At 42.1% G+C, this 20,887-nt stretch overlaps 1 protein-coding gene across 1 annotated transcript in view; it reads right to left on the minus strand.

Moving 5' to 3' along the window:
• Nucleotides 1-1,622: 1,622 nt before the first annotated feature.
• The window catches only part of LOC123353352 (NADH-cytochrome b5 reductase 3), a 30,807-nt gene continuing 11,542 nt past the window's right edge, over nucleotides 1,623-20,887 (minus strand). Inside the window, exons 2-9 of the mRNA XM_044994373.1 lie at nucleotides 20,724-20,855; nucleotides 14,676-14,748; nucleotides 13,854-13,960; nucleotides 10,136-10,265; nucleotides 7,733-7,816; nucleotides 7,550-7,635; nucleotides 4,372-4,471; nucleotides 1,623-3,571 (exon numbers count right to left, since the gene is read on the minus strand). Of these exons, the coding sequence (XP_044850308.1) occupies nucleotides 3,399-3,571; nucleotides 4,372-4,471; nucleotides 7,550-7,635; nucleotides 7,733-7,816; nucleotides 10,136-10,265; nucleotides 13,854-13,960; nucleotides 14,676-14,748; nucleotides 20,724-20,855 (885 nt within the window). The 3' untranslated portion in view covers nucleotides 1,623-3,398. The remainder of the gene's footprint in view (nucleotides 3,572-4,371; nucleotides 4,472-7,549; nucleotides 7,636-7,732; nucleotides 7,817-10,135; nucleotides 10,266-13,853; nucleotides 13,961-14,675; nucleotides 14,749-20,723; nucleotides 20,856-20,887) is intronic.

The raw sequence follows: 20,887 nt of genomic DNA on the forward strand, positions 1-20,887 counted from the left end.
GTTCCATTGATTTCTGTGGCTCTACACTCATTTACCCCAAGTTAAGTATGCTGGGACATATTTTATAAAGCAAAGCAGTTTCATAATCAGACCTCCCTATAGTATTTGCTAATTAACTCTTTGCAGAGAAGTGTGATGTGACAGCAAGGTATTTGGTAAGAAAGGATTTAATAAAGTAAGAAAACCAACTTGAGCTTTGAAGTAGTCAATCTCTGCTAGTCCTTCAAGGTTAAAAACCCTTTTTTTAAAGTTAAATGTAATTGAGTAATTTAACATTGCATGTGCAAATGACTGACTGACTTTCACATGATTGCATTTACTAGTATTCTGTTGTACAGCTCCCTATACAATTAAAGTGCATTAGTCTCAGGCCATAGCACAGGTTCTTAATGTTACCCATTGGTGGCTGAATGTAGGTGAATCTACAAGTTAGCCCTATCTCCTCTGAAACATGCAATTTTATGGCATCCTCATCATTCTAACACAAAAGCACTTCCTTTTCCCTTCTGACTTAACTCTAAAGCATTTGCTAATGTTTTAGCTGTAATACACTGGTGAGCAGAGGTAGGAAATGGACTCAAAGGAACTCTGAGAAGACCTACACCAGATAAAGTGCTGTCTAGAATTGTGTATATTTGTAGCAGCATTTTAGACAACTTCATTGGAAAAAAACACCACTATGAAGTAATGGCAGGTGCAGTATGTCTGGATCATAGTGATTGTAACCTCTATGTTGGGTTAAGAAACCCACAGGGTGGTGGTGAAAGCTCATCCATTCTGAATACTGTTCATGCTAGGATACTGGACCCCAATGTTTCCTCCTTTCTACAAGCATTGCCTGCCTACATCAAAGCCACTAGGGGGAGGAGTGTGCTAGAGCTGGGACCCTTCCTCCCACCCCAGCTAAAGCACAGCATGTTTTTTTCAAGGATGCTTTTTCTAAGCAAGGGACCACTTCCTCACCACTTGTAAGCAGAACCTACTGGGGAAAGTAAAGGCTTGTCCTGATTGGTGCTCCACTCTAGGTGTCTATGCACTGCTAATAGGAGAACCTCTGTAGCACTGTGCCATGAGGGCTAACCCCTCCTCAGTTCCTTCTCTACAGCAGAGTCATAGGGAGAGGGGGCAAGTAGTGGCACATGCATAGGGGGAGACGTCTCAAAGAAGCATAGAGACTCACCTTGTAGCAATTTGCCAACTGATCTCAGCTTAAGTAGGGGGAAAATACTATCAAAGAACTATGATCCCATCACAGTGTAATAACTATTAAAAGCAGCATTTGCAAATATGTTACATATCTAAGGCAGGTATGGAAGATTCTTACATAAATATCCCTTTTTGATTTTGAAGGGGTCTCTACTGCTACTAAAGATGATGTACTAAAATCCTAATGGCAGGAAATACAATATGGTTTTGATTACAGAAAAATTATTCTTCCATGAATCTAGCTAAGGAAACACATAAGCAGTTGGGTAAGAATAGGTTTGTTTGTTGTTTCTTTTTAAACTTTGTTTTGCAATTAGTCATTTTCCCCACTCATGGTAGGATTTTATTAAGAGGTAGCAAGTTCTTTATCCATGTACCTACACAGGTGGCTTTGCAAAGTTAATACTTACATGAAATGACAATCAGCACAATATTTTATTTCTTGCACAAACATTTTGAAAAAGCCAGTAAGTGAATATGCATGATAAGTAATACAAAACAGCTTGAGATTAACCAGCTATAGAGTTGTTCATTAAAAAAAAACTTTCAGTATGTTTGTCCCCTAGAGATACAAGCAACACCAATGCTTTACTTTAAACTTGTACCTATTGCCTGCTCCAAAGACAGATTTAAATTAGTAGCAGGAATACCTCAGTTGTAATCGGAGGATGCAGTACAGTTCTAGCGAAGCCCAAGTTTCTGCCTGTAAGAAGCACACATTGACAAATCTCCCAGCAGCAAGGCTATTAAATGTAAAGAAACCTAGAATGAATAATATTATCTTTAATATCTTTTCCACCTGTTAAGTGCAGAATACAAAGCTGTACATAGGCACAAGAGGAGGTCCTCCAAATTACAAAGATACATATTACTATCAGGTTATAGTATCAATATTACTTACTTTTTCAGTGTCAGATGCAACTGCTGCCCAGAGAATATAATCTTTCAGCCCAGTTTTAGCAACTCAAACAAGATTTTATATTTTTGACAACTTATCGGTAGGACAGCTTCTATCTCAATTGCTGGAAAGTAAAAAAATTGTGTATGGAAACATCTACAGTTTAGGTCCAATCAGCCCAGCACTTTTGGATTTGGCTAGGCAGATGAAGTTGCTGTCAGACAAGTTCAATTCTACACATCCTTTTTGGGCAAAATTCTCAATGGAGTTTTACTTGAGCACTGTATGCAGGGTAGTAACTTAGCAGAGAAATAAATGTACAAAAAGAGACTAATATTTAAATGAGTACTACTTTAAATTGAGTAGTTTTTGCTAGTGGGATTTTAGTACACCTAGAGATTTGCAAGTGAAATCCCAGCAGGAGCAATTCTGAAAAGTAGTCAAATCTACAGTTTTCTACAGAGGGAACACCTCTCCCCTAGTCTAGCACCTTCAGCTCTTTTAAATAACTGCTTCAACATTCTATATTCAAAAGCCCCTGCCTTCAGGAATTAATCTCAGGTCCTTGGGAGGGGAATGGCTAGTGAAGGTGATCAGCTGGAAAAGATCTGCTTTAAGTGAGGTCAGTCCAAAATACGACTGGAAATTATGTTCCTAGTAGGTGTATTTATGTTTGACATCTTACACCATAGCTGTCATAACCAGTAAACCACCAGATTTCACCTCTGCAAGGTGACTGTGGTAAGAGGCAGCCACTGTTGACCCGCCTACTGTAAAAGCTTTGAGATAATTAAGATTTGGCAATAGTAAGGTAAATAAAGGTGTACTTCCCATACATGGCCATAGTTCACACCATGTATGCTATCCAATATACACAGTGTTGGGAAGTAGTTACCACTGTGATTACAATGCTAAGCAATGTAACTGACCTCTTCATTCCCTTACAAATTCTGCTTTGTTGCTGAAAATTTACATTGAATTGTAGTCAATGAGTCTCTCTGACGAATGTGTTAAGGGAAACATCATACATCACTACCCACCTGCAACCTGGTTAAATTGTTTGTTTTTAGTGGTGTGCCAAAATTTGGCACAACAGTAAAAATTAAAATTTGAGTCTAAAACAGATGGCTTGTCTTCCAAACTCATTAAGAAATCTAAGTGATTATAATCTAAATGTAGCTTCCCAGCACTGTACACCAGCCACCTGTGTGCATACTTTGTCTTGTTCCCTGTTAACTAGATGCTTTTCCTTACATCAGCTTTCTTTCCGCACTACAGCACAGCTAAATCTTCTTTAGTAGGAGAATCTCATGTCCTTGGTGTATCCCAGTTTTTCAAGGTTAGGTAAGCAAGCATACTGGATCATTGGAGGAGGGCCGCACATGAGGATTAGAACGTCATCTTGAGGAGGGGGCATGTGGTCTCTGAGCATGTCTTGACTCACAAATCCCTGGCTATAATCCCAATCTGAATGGAGAGGGGGGGAAAAAAAGGTATTTTATTAAACAGGATTTATAACAACACTCACCCTTATTTATTATGGGCCAACCAAGAACAGGGCTCCACTGTGCTAGGAACTTAGACACAGAATAAAAGAGTATTTCAGCCCCTTGACTGTAATTAATACAACACAAGAGTGTTACGGATAAATGTATTATCCTCATATTAAAGATGGGGAACTGAAATAGAGGACGTTATTTACTAAAAGTGGAAGTTTTTGGCAGAGCTGTGAACAGAACCCAAGTTTTCCTATCACAGTTTAGTACCACATGACCTTCCTTCTTAATTCATTGTTTAAGAGAATATAGGTATTTAGTGTGTTAACCCTTTCACAGAGGGATTCAGGGTTCCCCAGCTTGCTGCTGGCACTGAACACACAAAACTGCTGACCCCAAAAAGGGGAATGTGTTAGCTAATATGAGAGAACAAAGAGGCAAACACATTTAATCCTCAATTCTTGTGTCAATAATGCTCTTTTTTCTTTCTTCAGAATATACTGAAACTAGAGTCAGAAGAGCATGGGGGGGAGGGGCTTGTTCATGTTTGCTGCCAAAGTCAAAGATGAGGACTACACAGTAGCATTCTCCTGACCAGTTGCATAGCTTCGGAGGCACTAGCTACCAAGCTCCTTCCTACAGAAGTACCATGTCCACTCTGAAGGCATCTAGTTGCCTTAACGGGATGAAAAAGTTAGAGGGGATTCTAGAATTGTAATCATCAGCACTAGTAATCTGGTGCATTGACAGGGGTGGCATGTTAGTTCTTACTCTCAGGTGCTCTGTCCAACGTGTACCAAAGCTTAAAACGTTCTGGATGCTGAACCTGAACTTCCTCCAGTTCTGAACGTAACAGGATGTCTTTCTCAGTCTGCAGGGAAAGGAAAGGAGTTACTCTTTCAATAGAGTCCTTCATCCAGTCTCTTAACTGTAACAAATTAAGCCTCACAAAACTCCTGTGCAGTAGCTATCATCTCAATATTAGCGAGAGACACAAAGTTTAAGATAACTCAATGAGATAGAGACAGAGTCAGAAACAGACCCCAAATTTCCCAGCTTCTTGATCTTTGAAAACCACACCCTGTCTCATGGAAAGGGATAAAAATATATTTAGATTTTTCTTTTTTTAAATGACAAAACCACCCCACACTACATGGTTATTAGATGCAGCACCACAAAACTGAAATGCTGTATTAACAGTCTTCAGTATCAATTCAGCTTTCAAAAAACCTGGTATAAATACTGTATAGTAGACTCTGAGGGTAGTTTTTCCATCTCCTTTTCAGCCTCACATTATGAAGCAGTGCTAAGTCCCTTCATACTCTATCCAGCCACGCAGCAATTTGGCACCAGTGAAAGTAATATACTGGGGACTGTGGAGGGAGTTTATCGGCACTTGTTGCTGAGAAGGCACCTATTTCTGGCTCTAACATAAACTGCATCGGTTACAAGAAAGCTATTTCTGGATCTGACTAATAAAGGCAGGCATCTGAACTGGACATTAGAAGACTTTTTCAATGATCTAAAAGGGGCTAACAGCATGCAGTGAGATTAGCAGTAAGTATTGAATATGAATGTGTAAAACACCTATGAGGACATAGAAATAATACAAGAGGTCTACAGTGTTTACAAATATGGGTAGAAAATAAAATGAGATTCTACAAGATATATGCACAATCCTAAACACAGATTAACTTGAGGGATAAATCTGGAAAGCAGCAAAAATTATGGACATTTTACGGGTGACAGCAGGCAGAGGAGCTAGGAGTTTGGAAATATACCTACCTCATAGAACTGGAAGGGACCCTGAAAGGTCATCGAGTCCAGCCCCCTGCCTTCACTAGCAGGATGAAGTACTGATTTTGCCCCATATCCCTAAGTGGCCCCCTCAAGGATTGAACTCACAACCCTGAGTTTAGCAGGCTAATGCTCAAACCACTGAGCTATCCCTCCCTTAACTCAGTGTTATGTTACAATGCGATTTTTGGTTGTGCACAAACAAGAACAGGGCGATAGCAGGTCCTCTGTACAAAGTTTTGTTAAGACTATACTTGGAATACAGGGTACCCCAAACTAGGAATATAGTGACAGGCTGGAGAGAGTTCGAAGAAGAGCAACAAAAGTGATTAAGGGTGTGAAGGGCTGAGTACATGGGTAGAGGGGAGAAAAAATCCAAAGGAGCCAGTTATGGAAGCACTTAGTGTATGAACTATCCTTAGAATGAGACATTTTATCCTTTAATTGGCTAAATAATGACCAGGCCAGGACAGTTTTTTCAAGGGTGTAAAAATCAAGACTGGAGAGGCATTTGGAGTGGTAAAATACTGGGACGAAACAGAAGAGGGAAAATTTAGGCTTAACATCTGGAAAAAACTTCTAAACAGTCAGATGCATTAGTCTATGGAATGCGTTTCCAAGGGAAATGGGACATCACTGGGCATATTCAAGTCTAGGCTAGACATAATTCTGATAAATGTACAATAAGGTCAATCCGATATTGTCAGAGAACTAGATGACCCAACAGGTCTTTTCCATCACCAACTTCTACTACTCTCATTTCTACAACATTATCTAGGATTAAAATAACTTCAGTGGATACAAGATAAAGTTGAAGCACTGAGGATAGTCTGTAGTATCATACACGGTCAACCCACACATCTGCTTTGTTTGGGTTAGTGTAACTTGATACAATGTACTTAGATATTTATGCCTAGATATTCAGAAATACTCAGCACCTACCAACTCCTTCTGAAAACACTGGGAGTTGAGCCCTTTAAAAAAAAAAATCTGGTTACTTTATTTAGGTACCTATAATATATAATCTTGCCCTTCATACATTTTGGTATGCGTGGCAGAATGTTATCTGGATAAGAGTGGCTGGTTTGGTTTAAGAGACAAGTTGTTCAGTACCAATGGAGGGTGTTTGCAACACCATTTAATTAGGGGATATTTGATTACTAGAACCAAATGGGACTAGGACTTCCTGTCAAACTTACATCCCTACCCCTCAGACTGTGGAGAGAGATTTGTATCCAAATTAAGCCATCATGCTGGACAACACCTACCTCTGTTTCTTCTCTTTTGTATACCTAATGCTTAGCTCAACTAGATCATGACATTCATAAACAAGGGTTTCCTGTTTTAAAATTGAGAATATCATTTACCAGCTCTATTACAATCATATTAAGATTCACTGTATCAACTCTTCATTGGAGTTTTGTAAAGAAAGACAGCATGTAGTGGCATAACACAACGCAACCTTTCAGAGAAGTTGAAATCTGAAAACAGGGCCTGAGTAGAATATGGCCTCCAATAGATCAGAAAATATCTTTCTGTAGTGCTGGTTCTACAACAAGTAAACTGCTATTTCTAATGGCATGGCACTCGCTCCCCCATTTTGCAGTTATCTGTTGGGCACAATTAAGTTTATACTGCACCTGTGTTCAGAAATAGTCAGATTCATACTTCCCTACACAAACCTGGTTCCGTGCCCCTGGGCGGGAGGGGGAAGAGGAGTATTACTAAGGAGAGAAAATGATGCTGCCGCTAGATGGGGCAGCTTTAAAATTCTGACAAGGGCTCCCCGCAAAAAAAAAAAAGTGCTAAGCACTTCCAGGAAAGAAAGAACAGAAGAAAGAATCCCTGTCTCAAAAAACACTTACAGTCTGGATAAAGAACATAACAAGAGGACATAGGAAAAAACAGAAGGGTTAGATGTGAGGGCAAAAGTTACCAGGCAGTAATGTAGAGAACAGTGTGCTCACTGCAATGGCCTCACATGTGGCTGTTTTTATAGTTTCTGTTCATTTTTAGCTTAGGGTTTTATGATACTGAATTGTACCTGTGTTCTGTGCTGTCTTAGGAGAGGTTTGCATATACCTGGGTTTTGTTTTTTTTTAAACTTAAGAACAATTTTAATGCCTTGCCACAAGAAGAAAAGAAGAGTTACCTGATTAGCAAACAGCAGCTGACAAATGGTGGGATCATCTTTGTCCTTCATGATGGCACGAATGAGCTGCAGCATAGGAGTTATGCCTGAAAAAAAACTGCAATTAAAACTAGCCACCAGCAACACATCTAATACTCCGGCAGAAACAAGGTGCACAAAGAATGAAACTTCATTCTTACATACCAGTTCCACCTGCAATCATTCCAACGTATTTCACTGTTTTAAGAACAGGTTCAGATTTCTTCTCAGCACGAATAGCAAACTTGCCTGGAAAAAAGGAGGAAAGACAAACATTAGGGAGTACTCTTGAACACTAATTTAGACAGAGGACTGGGATCACAAATCCCGAGTTCTCATTCTGATTTATAGTGACTGTCTCAGACCCTGGGCAATCACCTCTCCACTCATTTTCCCATCTGGCTATCGTAAGGCTATTGTGAGGACAAACAGATATGTTTTAAAAGTGCTAACTATTTTAAAAGACGTCAAAAATGAGCGCTGCTAGTGTATTATAATTAGACAGGATTTTTTGACTCATTACTCAACATCAAGCTATCATGATTTGCATTTCAGTAATGTCTAGTGGCCCTGATCAAGGAGCAGGAGCCCAGTCTGACAAAGACCATCCTCCACCGCCTGACAAGATCAACCTGCCCTCAAGAGCTCACAATCAATTCTCTGTATGTAATGAGGGGGGGAGGGATAGCTCAGTGGTTTGAGCATTGGCCTGCTAAACCCAGGGTTGTGCGTTCAATCCTTGAGGGGGCCATTTAGGGATTTGGGGATTGGTCCTGCTTTGAGCAGGGGGTTGGACTAGATGACCTCCTGAGGTCCCTTCCAACCCTAATATTCTATGACTATTTCTAAGAGACACCTCAATTTGTGGGATGGAAACCTGACTAAAATTAAGTATCTAAACACTATAATACAAATCCAGTCCATCAGCAATTACACCAAGACCATACCAGTGGGTGGAGTCAAATAAGGTCAAAACCAGGTTTTAAAAGAGCTCTATGGGCTTCTCTTCACTGTGTTGGTGTTTTTTTTAAACCTTGAGTTAATTGATTCCTAATGGCTAGTGTGGACACACCACAGAGGCTACAAACATTTCTGCTCTATCTTGGGATAAAGCCCATTTCTTAACCATGATGTTACATGTTCCTGCCTGTAGCAGGGTGGTTACCCCGCTCCTGCCCTGAAGGGCTTAAAAACAGCCCTAGGAGGGGTCTGTTGCTGGAGAAAGCAGCTTTTAGGCTGGGCTGATTGGCGGAAGTGGCTGCAGGTGGGGCCACTCCCCAAACAGACTAAGCTGGCCCTACAAAGGCAGAGAAGCCAGGGACAGATGGAGAGTCTTCCTCTGCCTGTAGAGGGAGAAGGGCCTGGCTGCAGGGAGCTGGAGACGGTGTACCTGAGTGGAGCAGGGCTGGAGAAAGGCAGAGGAGCTGGGGAGCTCCAGCCTGGAAAGCCCCAGGCTCCGGCCTAGCAGAAGGCCAAGGGGTACTGGGGATTGCAGGGGGCAGCCCAGGGGTAGGCCAAGGCAGCAGGTCCAAACCCAACCTTGCCAGTGACAAGTAGGCTGATACTGCAGCCTGCCCCAGAGTGTGGGGCTAGACAATGACTGGCAGTAGCCAATACTGAGGCAAGGTGGGGGTTCCCCAGGGAGGGGAGACCCTAACACTGAGGCGATTACTACTAGAGAGCAGCACCCCAGGTACAAGGGCACCGGGTCCTGAGAGGGACACGGGGGCCAGAGGACAGGCAGATCATCAGCCTGCAGAGGGCACTCCAGAGCTGGAATGAGCTAATTCCCAGAAGTCACCAGCAGGACGCGCCGCAGGGGTGAGTCCACTCATCTGCACTGCCTCATTCGTAGAGGCCTGGACAAAGTAACCAAATTTAACCAATGTTAACTGTCATGCAGATGGGATCCTAACACAGCTACTGGCTCTTTGCTAGGAATTGAGTAGGAATCGGTCAGGCCTGGTCTACACACAGTTTTGTATCAGTATAACTATGCCAGTTAGGTGTGCTATTTTTTGCCAATACAGTACAATCCCTGCTGTGGGCACAATTACAGTATGTAAAAGTTGCTTTATCCTGGTGTAGCTTATACCAGGCTTACATGAGAAACTTCTGCCAGTATAGCAATGCTGGTTAGGGCTGCGATTTGGGGGCAACATTGCTATGCCAGCAAAAGCCTTAGTGAAACACACTCATAGTGGCATAAATGTACTTTTGCTGCTATGGTTTATTTCACTCAGGGAAACAAGTTCTACCAGCAAACGCACTCTTGGGAATAGAGCTGTCTCTGTACTACCAGCAAACCGTTGTAATGTAGGTAAGACTTTATTCCCCCTTTCTATATAAGCACGTTTACAACAAACAGCACTCATGCACTCTAGAGCAGCTATACTTCTCTAAGTACCCCAGTACAGTTCAAGTGGTTCAACTTGTGTGTAGGAAAGGCCAGAACCTCTATGGGGAAAAAAGTTAGTGATCACTACTCCTACATTACAATACATCACAATCACATAAGATTTTCTGTGCTTGTTATTCTGGACAGAATATTTTCAAAATCAGTCTTGCCTTTTCCCTTGTAGACAAGTAATCCACTGGGACCTCTGAAGTCAATGGTATCTCCTAACGTCAGGCTGTCTAAATACTGAGACATCTTCCCTCCCTCAGGGAACTTTGGATGGACCCCTTTAAAATAAATCTGTTAAAAATAAAGATTAAAAGGAACTGTTTCATTAAAAGAGTTAAAACCAAGGCCAAGTTTTTGCCTTAATTTTCTGTAAAACACAAATTTATATACCCAAACTCAATAAGGAACGAGACATGGCTGTCAGACAAGCTAAAACAGAGGTCTGAGAATCCAAAACAGAGACAGTTCTATTTTAAAGCCAGTTGAACAGGTGAAAATTGTCCTAGAACAGCTTTGTTACATAGGGACAGCCTCAAGGTCTGTTAACCTTGGGCCCAATTCCGAGGTACCAAGAGCTGCAGCTTCCAAGTGAATGCAATGAGAGCAGCGGGTGTTAAGTACTTCAAGATCAGACCCCTTACCAATAGAGCTATGGGCTTGTCTACATAGGCAAGATATACCAGTATTTACAAGTATAAGGTAAGATGTGAATTTAAACAAATATAGTTGTACTGGTGTAATTCCCTTCCCCTACCCCAGCCACATACATACACACACTCCTGTATAAGAGGGCCTTGTCACTTGGGAAAGGGTTTAACCTAAGCCAAAAAAGCCACTCTTATACCAGAATAAAAGCAAGGGTCATAATTGTGTAACTGATTGATAGAACTTTCCCATGTAGACAAGACCTATGAGTAACATTCCCCTTAGCCATTTATTCAATATTAGAAGACAAGCCTACAAAAGGCAAAGGGGTAACAAACAAGACAAAATGGGAGAAAAATCAGAAAGGCTAAAGCACAAAGTGAGTTATACCTAGCAAGGGACATAAAATAAAGAAGAGGTTCTTTAAATACATTAGAAACAAGAGGATGACACAGAAAAGTCTAGGTCCATTACTTAACGGGGAAGGAAGAGCTAATAACTGATGACCTGAGGAAGGCTGATGTGTTTAATACCTATTTTGCTTCAGTCTTCACTAAAAAGGTGAATGGTGACCAGATTCTCAACACAATTAATGTTAACCAGGAGAAGGAGTGCAAGCCAAAACAGGGAAAAGAATATTTAGATAAATTAGATATATTCAAGTTGGCAGGGCCTATTGAAATTCATCCTAATGTACTTTAGGAACTAGCAGATGCAATCTCAAAATCATTAACAATGATCTTTGAGAACTCACTGAGGAGAGGAAAGGTCCCAGAGGACTGAAGGGCAAACGTATTACCTATTTAAAATAAGGGGAACAAAGAGGACCCAAAGAATTACAGACTAGTCAGCCTAACTTCAAAACCTGTCAAGATACTGGAACAAATTATTAAACAATGAATTTGTAAGCACCTAAACAATAACAGTGTTAAGAAAGTCAATATGGATTAGTCAAAAACAAATCATGCCATGCCAAGCCTTCTTTGGCAAGGTTACTGGCCCAGTGGATAGGAGGGAAGCTGTAGCTCTTGATTTTACTAAGGTTTTTGACGGAGTTACAGATGACAGTCTCATAAGCAAACTAGGGAAATGTGGTCTAGATGAAATTAATAAAGTGGGTGCATAAATAGTTGAAAGTTCAAAGTAGTTATCAATGGTTCGCTGTCAAATTGGGAGGGAGTATCTAGTGGGGTCCCACAGGTGTCAGTCCTAGGTCTGGTACTAGTCAATATTTTCATTAATTAATTGGATTATGGAGCGGAGAGTACGCTTATAAACTCTGCAAATGACACCAAGCTGGAAGGAGCTGCAAACATTTTTGGAGGAGGACAGAAATCGAACTCAAAATGACCTTGACAAATCAGAGACTTGGTCTGAAATCAACAAGATGAAATTCACTAAAGACAAGTGCAAAGTACTACACTTGCAGAGGAAAAATCAAATGCACAACTTCAATATGGGGGATAACTGGCTAGCTGGTAGTACTACTGAAAAGGATCTGGGGTTTATAGTGGATCACAAATTGGATGAGTCAACAATGTGATACAGTTATGGAAAAGGCTAATATGGGGTGTACTAACGGGTGTTAGATGGAAGTAATTGTCCCACTCTACTTAGCACTGGTGAAGCTTCAGCTGGAATACTGCATCCAATTCTAGGTGCCACACTTTAGGAAAGATGTAGACAAACCAGAGAGAGTCCAGAGGACTCCAGAGCAACAAAAATGATAAAAGGTTTAGAAAACCTGACCTATGAGGAAAGGTTAAAAAAAAAGTGGGCATGTTTAATCTTAAGAAAAGAAGACTGAGGAGGGACCTGATAACAGTCTTGAAATATATTAAGGGCTGTTATAAAGAGGACTATGATAAACTGTTCTCCAAGTCCAGTGAAGGTAGGACAAGTAGTAACGGGCTTAATCTGAAACCAGGGAGATGTAGGTAAACTATTAGGAAAAAAAAAAACTTTTTGAACTAAGGGTAGTTAAGATGTGGGATAAGGTTCCAAGGGAGGTTGTAGAATTCCCATCACTGGAGGCTTATAAGAACAGGTGGAACAAACATCTGTCAAGGATAGTCTAGATCTGTGGTTCTCAACCAAGGGTATGCGTACTCCTGGGGGTACGCAGAGATCTTCCAGCGGGTACATCGACTCATCTCGGTATTTGCCTAGTTTTACAACAGGCTAAATAAAAAAGTACTAGCAAAGCCAGTACAAACTAAACTTTCAGACAATGACTTGTTTAGACTGCTCTATATACTATACACTGAAATGTAAGTACAATATTTATATTCCAACTGATTTATAATTATATGGTAAAAAAATGAGAGTCAGCATTTTTTCAGTAATACAAATACAAAAAAGTATCACAGCACACTATGTCTGATTTTGTAAGCTAGTAGTTTTTAAGTGATCTGAAACTTGGGGGCATGCAAGACAAATCAGACTCCTGAAAGGGGTACAGCAGTCTGGAAAGGTTGAGAACCACTTTTCTAGATTTCCTTGCTCCTGCCTCAGTGCAAAGGGCTGGACTTGACTTGACTTCTTGAGGCCTCTTCTGGCCCTACACTTCTACGATTCGCTTGATAAAACATGTCATCGTGTGAGAAACAAACACATAACAGGAAACAAAACTCTGAAGAGAGCCAGCAAAGTAATGTAGTAATTTAACACTAAATTCTATCAGCTTTAGAAATATTTGCTGAATACCTCAACTTGACTTTGAGAGGGGAAAATTCAGAACATTAGATGATCCCAATTTACCTTCTTGCCAAATAAAGCACCCACAATGTTATGGATCAGTGACATCCATGCCTACCAACTCCCACATTTAATAATGCTCCTCTGTACATCATGCTGACCACATCACTCATGGAACACGCACACAGGAGCTCAGGCAAGGTTGGTTGCTTCTTAAATAATATTGGAGAGTTTTGTGAACTTCTACAAATTTGATTCCCTTTGGTACAGAAATTTTGGAAACCTGCAGTCTGTGTGTACAGATATCTTCAATTCCCTGTCTCATCATATATAGACTAAAAAAATATCACAGAACACTATATGGATTAAAACAATATTGATTTGCATGCTGAGGTACCACTGAATGGAAGCCAACAAGCTACAGTAGAGTAAGACATCATGGAATCACGGAAGTATTTTTACACCACCATGCTTTTTACTGTGACCTTTAAAGGCTTATAAATAGGCAAGTATTGTATAGCACAATGATATCCTTACCTTGACAACAAGATCCACATAGCCTTTGTCATCATCGCTGGAGACTGGTGTGTAGGGTCTGACAACCAGATTTGCATTAATCCGTGCAGAAAGATAAATATGCTGTCCTACAAGAAGCAGGAGGGAAGAGTAGGTTTATTTTTGAGGGGCTCTGAGCAAATTCTCTTTCACTATGGCTGACAATGACTTGGTGGAAAAGCCAGATTGGGTCCTAAGGTTCTCTTTACCCCTTTGGTCCAGAAGCAACAATTTTTCCCTTGCTCTCCTGTATTTCCATACTACCTTGGCTAGATTTCTTCCTCCAGCGTGCATGAAATCCAGCTGAACCGGCGGTGTTCAGCTACGCCAGCCTTAGAGAGCAGTTATCCAACCCGGAGCTCAATCACGTTTGTTATTTACTGTAGCAGCCATAAACATATGTTTAGATATTATATACTACACACATACACAGACATGTAAAAGGATATTCAAAGATGACTCGCACTTTTGAGTATGATTAGCACCTCATTAACACACGTGTCAGTTACACATAACTGAACACAAATGGCTGACATCCAAAAGGCATACTATAAAGATGTCCTAGGAACTCCATATTTAAGGCTGCAGTTTGATGTGCATTTAGAGTAGAAGTTTTTTTAATTTCATTTTAATTTGCAACTGGAATGAATCAGATGACATCACAGGGGAAGATACAATAACGTCAGCAGCATTTAAAATGTTTTTAGTTCTTGCAGCCCAAACTGCTTCATAGGTCTGTGGCAGGTATAATTAACAAAGCTTTGATTCATGATGATAAAACCAGGCTGCCAATATACAACATACCAATAGGGAGACCTAGAATGTGCTCTCGAGTTGGAAGGGCAAAGCGAAATCTTCTCGTATCGTGGCTAATTTCCTGAAATGGGAAAAAAACAAAACCATCACACACACCATTGGAAATACTTTGTATTTTGTTGGGTATTCTTTGTGTTTTGTTTTTAATAGGCATGTCAGTCAGGCTGTTTCTAAAAGTTAGTTTCACCCTAATCCACAGATATATAACTGAAACTGTTTCAGCACTGTGTATATGCTATAAAATAAGAAGTCAATTTAGCACTGTTTCACTGCTGTATCAAAAGTATGCTTTCCACTCAAATTCCTTGAAAGCCTCTCTCTTTTCAAGAAATAAGAAATAACATTGATATTTCAATTGTGAGGTCAAAACCAATAAATACCTAAGACAAATGCAAAAAAGGGGGGGGGAAAGAAACCTTTCAGATTTAACAACAAAGATCAATAAAAACTAGTTATTTGCAATATAGTATAGGCAACAACTTTATAATGCTCTGCGCTTGTACAAAACTCCATCCAAAGATCTCAGTGAGGATCGAATCAGTTCCTCATTTGTAGTTTAAATTTAGATAAAAGACAAAAAGGAGGAAGTTCAATGCCAGAAGTTTCAGAAACAGTTCTCCAACAAGAGACTTACTTTTGGCTATGTTGTAAATCAGATGAATTAATTATTCTAATTTAGTTTTGGAGCAGAATACTGGGGTATAAGAGGGGATCAACAACTATCAAGTTGGTCTCCTTTGTTACATTAGTGGCTTTAAAATATTATATATAAAGGTTTCCTTAATTATAGTGGGAAAGAACACACACTGCAGATTAGAGCCCTGCTATAAAACTTGGGACCTTGTTACTGATTTCACAATCATTTATCCCCAAATAAATCAAAGCGATTTATTTCTCAAATGTTATGATCATAACTCTTTAAACAGTATAAGTCATGATCATTGGACCACAGTGACACTTCAGTTTAGATAAAAATATTAAGTGATATGTAATGTATTTGGATGGGGAGAATGAACCAGCACTAATGAGACATTGTTTCATTTTCCCCCTTTCCACTCCACCTTCTACGCTTTTTGTTCCATTACAGCATACTTAGGGTCTGAACTCTAGTGCTATTGATTACTTTGCAGCCCTTAGACCAGGGGTGGGCAAACTACGGCCCGCGGGCTGCATCCAGCCTGCCGACCATTTTAAGCCGGCCCTCGAGCTCTTGCTAGGGAGTGGGATCTGGGGCTTGCTGCGCTCCAGCTGGGGACCAGGGTCAGGGGCCGCTCCACGCAGCTCCCGGAAGCTGTGGCATGGCTCCCCTCCGGCACTCCAATGGGAGCTGCAGGGGCGGTGCCTGCGGATGGAGCAGCATCCAGAGCCACCTGGCTGTGCCTTCACAGAGCTGGAGAAGGGACATGCCGCTGCTTCCAGGAGCTGCTTGAGGTAAGCACCGCTCGGAGCCAGCACCCCTGAGCTTCTCCCCATGCCCCCAACCCCAGCCCCGATCCCCCTCCTGCCTGCCAAACCCCTCAATCCCAGCCCGGAGCACCCTCCTGCACCCCAAACCCTTCATCCCCAGCCCCACCCCAGAGCCCCCTCCCGCACCCTGAACTCCTCATTTCTGGCCCCACCCTGAAGCCCTCACCCCAACCCCAATTTTGTGAGCATTCATGGCCCACCACACAATTTCTATTCCCAGATGTGGCCCTCGGGCCAAAAGTTTGCCCACCCCTGTCTTAGATAAATACTTAGCACTTCCACAGAGTTTTCATATGTAATGCTTTACAGAAGTGGGTAGGCATCATTCCCCCCATTTATAGATGAGGAAATTGAAGCACAGCGCTGTTAAGCAAATTGCCCAGGGGCACACAGCAAGACAGTGACAGAGCAGAAAAGAGAAGCCAGGTCTCCCAGTCCAATGTTTCATCCATTGTACCATATTGCATCTTATTATAAAAGATCCCTATACAATGTAATAGAACATTCTATCCCTTATATACAATGGTTAAATACCCATAGAAGTGATATCTATTACATTAGATTTGATTGTAGAATAGTTGCTACAAATAGGTTTCGTTCCTATTAAACTCTATAGGACTTTTCCTTAAGGGTTCAATTCAAATCAGCTGGAGTACTGCTGTTACTAAGGATTTTAGAATCAGACTCTTAGGCTACATCTGCACTACAGACCTTACAGCAGTACCACTGCAGCTGTGCTGCTGTGAGGTCTCTCATGTAGCTGCTCTACGCCAACAAGACAAAGCTCTCCCGTCAGCATCACTGAACCACCCCCAACGAGCTGCGGTAGCTATGTCTGCAGGAGAGCGTCTCCCGCCAACATAGTTTTGTCTACACCAGCACTTTTGTTAGTGAAATTTATGTCAGACAGGGGTGTGTTTTTTCACACTTCTGACAGACAGAAGTGCTAGTGTAGACATAGCCTATGGGCTTGTTTAGACAAACACTTAGTACACGGCAAGCTGGGGTGTAAATCTACCGCGCACTAGCCTGCCACACAGTAAGTGTCCATGTGGACCCTGCTGCTGCACACTAAAAGTTCTGTAATAGTCTACCAAGTGAGGCCATGTCTACACTGTGGGCACTACAGTGGCAGACCTATGGTGCCACAGCTATGCTATTGTAATATAGACACTTCCTACAGCGATGTAAGGGGTTGCTAGGCCGACAAAAGCATTCTTCTGTCCATCTTCTGAGTCCACAATGATGGTTAGGCTGGCATGACAACAACACTCAAGGGTGTGAATTTTTCACATCCCTGAGTGTCAGAGCTGTGTTGACCTAACTTAAGCATAGGACAGGCCTGAGTCCCAGGGAAGTGACATAACCAATGATAGCAAAAATTACTGACTGTCGTTGCTCAAGTTGGAAAGTCCTAATAGTTCCACTTAGCGTGAGATGTAGTCTGCCTGTGCCAAAGGATTATGATTTATTTAACCAGGTGTTAAATAGGTGTAAAATTAAGATCTGATTGTTCATTATAAGGGAATCCAAACAGGAATCTAGAAAGAATGAAATGCACTGAACGTAATTTGTGTTATAGTAAACTGCCTTCTTTCTATCATCTCATCACTTAACTGGAATGTCACGTCAACCACAAAGGTGTGCAAATATGATAATTTTACTACATCGTAAGATAGTTTCTCTTTAGAATCCTGAATGGTTTAAAGATGTCTAAATGCATAATTCTGTTTGCCAAAGCCTCATCTACACTATGAAACCAACCCATAATAAGTAAAACTGATGGCAACTGTTTTTAATCCAGGATATAACAATGGTTAGGTGAAACAGTGCTAAACACAATTGGTCTTTGTTTAACAAAATGGACCATGTTCAGCACACACTCTTCTGCATCTGTTAACAACAACTGTTAACATTACTACTAGGTAGTGTTAAAGGCCCCTATTCAAAAAAAAGTGAATGGAATGTAAACAAAAGCAATGAAGTTTGTGGGCAGTTTGAAACAATGGCTCTCTGACAATGGTATTAACTAGTATTAGTCACTTCAAAAGGAGTGATAACAGTGAAACCTAGTAACAGTTCAGGTTGTAACACACTTAGTGATTTCACTAACCGATCTATGCATGCTATAAAGGAGAGGAATTCTTATATTAACAACAGCTGCACAATCTAGTGTGAGAAGCAATGCATTTTGGCATCGGGGTGGGCAAAATCTGGGTTGAGCTTCGTAGAGTACTACACTCTCCTTATCCAGTTTAGCCTTTGGGAAGGAAGGGGAAGAATGACCACAGAAAAAACACATGTGCATGGAGTCAACTTAAGAAAATAGTTCTCTTCCATCAGAAGATATCGTGTAAGTAACAAAAATTGTTTTCAAAGAAGAGTAGGTTTATACATCAAAAGCTGCAGCATCACAGCTGCACTAATGCAGCTGAGTCGCTGTAACTGTAACTTCTCCCATTGGCATAGTTAATTCAGAGGCAGCAGCAGCTCTCCCGTCAACAGGGCCAGCCTTAGGCCGATTCGCCCGATTCCCAGGAATCGGGCCCCGCGCCTTAGGCTCCTTTTTAATTTTTTTTTACTTACCCCGTCTGCGGTCTGCTCCAGGGTCTTCCATGGTCCCGCTCCCCTGACCAAAGCGCCGGCGGGAGTGCGGCAAGCCCCGCAGCCCTAGCTGGAGCTCCGGGCCCTTTAAATAGCCCCCAGAGCCCATGAGTAGCAGCGGGCTCCGGGGGCTATTTAAAGGGCCGGGGCTCCAGCTGCCTCTGCCACCCCAGTCCTTTAAATAGCCACCAGAGCCTCGCTGCCCCCATGCATTCCCCAGGGCTCTGGGGGCTATTTAAAAGGCCCAGGGCGGGGTAGAAGCAGGGGAGCCCCAGGCCCTTTAAATAGCCCCCAGAGCCCTGGGATAGCGGGGGGCTTGGGGGCTATTTAAAGGGCCGGGGCTCCAGCTGCCTCTGCTGCACCCTCTGCCCTGCCCGCACCAGCCCCGCCCCCCCTGCCTGCAGCCAGCCCTGCACCCCGTGCCCACAGCCAGCCCCTGCCAAACCACCTGCCCTGTCTCCAGCCAACCCCTGCCACACACCCCTACGGCCCTGCCCAAAGCCAGCCAGCCCCACACCCACTCCTGCCCGCACCAGCCCTGCCCGCACCCCCTGCCCTGTCTCCAGACAACCCCAGCTGCACCCCTCTGCCTGAAGCCAGCCAGTCCCGCACTCCTCTGTCTCCAGCCCTGGCAACCCATGCTGCACCCCCCTGCGGCCCTGCCTGAAGCCAGCCCGCCCCACACCCCCGTCTCCAGCCAGCCCCGCACCCCTTGCCCTGCCTGCAGCCAGACCCTACCTCCAACCAGCCCCATGTCCACTGCTGCCCTGCAGTTCCCAGGGCAGCAATCCTGCACACCTGATTCAATGAGGGGGGCAGGGAGCAGCTGGGACCCACACGTGCACACCCCCAGGGAGTGGTGGGGACCCACACATGTGAAACGGCGGTCATTAATAACCAATCAACAGCATATATGATGCAATGTACATAATATATAATTGTATTATTTATATAGTTATGGAAAGTAAATAATACATGGAAGAAATGAAAGGCTTTTTTTTTTTTTTAAACACTTTTTTTAGTCATCCCTGCCAGGGCCCCGCCGAAAATGTTCGAATTGGGCCCCGCACTTCCTAAAGCCGGCCCTGCCCGTCAACATAGTGCTGTCTACACCAGGGGTTAGATTGGTATAATTATGTCTCTCAGGGGTGTGGACTTTTCCACGGCCCTGAGCAATGTAGTTATACAGATGTATGTTTGTAGTGCAGGCCTGACCTAAGCTCCATATTCAAACTGAAAATCAATTGTGCAATTGATACATCTGTATCTTGGGAGACTTTTTCAAATAGTGACTGATATTTTTAACCTTAAAACTCTAAGAAGTTCTCATCCAATGCAATTTAACATGTCTTAAAATACTCAGCAGTGCACACAAGAAGTTACATTATTCCCCCTACACACACACACGAACTTTGCAACACTGAAGTGTAAATTACAAAGGTCACAGTTCATTTTAGCAAGAAACTGCACTACAATACTTGTGACTAGAACTGATCTTAAAATGAGTCTCTTCTCCCCTCTTCTCAACTCCCTGGAAATGAAAAAAGGTTTACACAGAAAAGACAAATCAAATCCTGCAGATTTTAGGGTGACATGTTGCACAGGATAATCCAGAAGAGAGTCTTTCCCATTTGGCATGCATGGAGACAACACTAATAAAACAGTATGAGTTTAGAGTCTATGTTTAAAAAAAATTAGATGCTTACAATACAATGTAAACTTGACAGCATCAGCTAAACTAGGTAAAAAGCATTTATAAATAATAAGCTCTCTGCTTTGTTTAAATATAAACATTTACATGGCTTAACCAGAAACAGAACTCTGCAGCCTTAGAACTTTTACAATTCTCAACAGGGCACAATATTGCTGCTGCATTACTCAAGTTGTAGAATGATATGGACATTAAATATCTATGTGGAAGTGCTGTCAATGTGCTCAGTGCTGTACAAGTGTGCACTTACTTACCTCTTTGTCAATCAGCCTTAATGGGTATTTCACTTCAGGGTTCTCCAGGGTAATTGCAGGAGGGGGATTCCTAAACAGTCTTATGATCAAGCTGTAGATTAGCCATAACGGGTATGTCACAATCCCTCCAAGCTGCAACAATGCATAAAGACAAGAATATTAAC

This window comes from Mauremys mutica, chromosome 1, assembly GCF_020497125.1.
Source record: "Mauremys mutica isolate MM-2020 ecotype Southern chromosome 1, ASM2049712v1, whole genome shotgun sequence".
In the NCBI taxonomy this organism is placed as follows: domain Eukaryota; kingdom Metazoa; phylum Chordata; order Testudines; family Geoemydidae; genus Mauremys; species Mauremys mutica.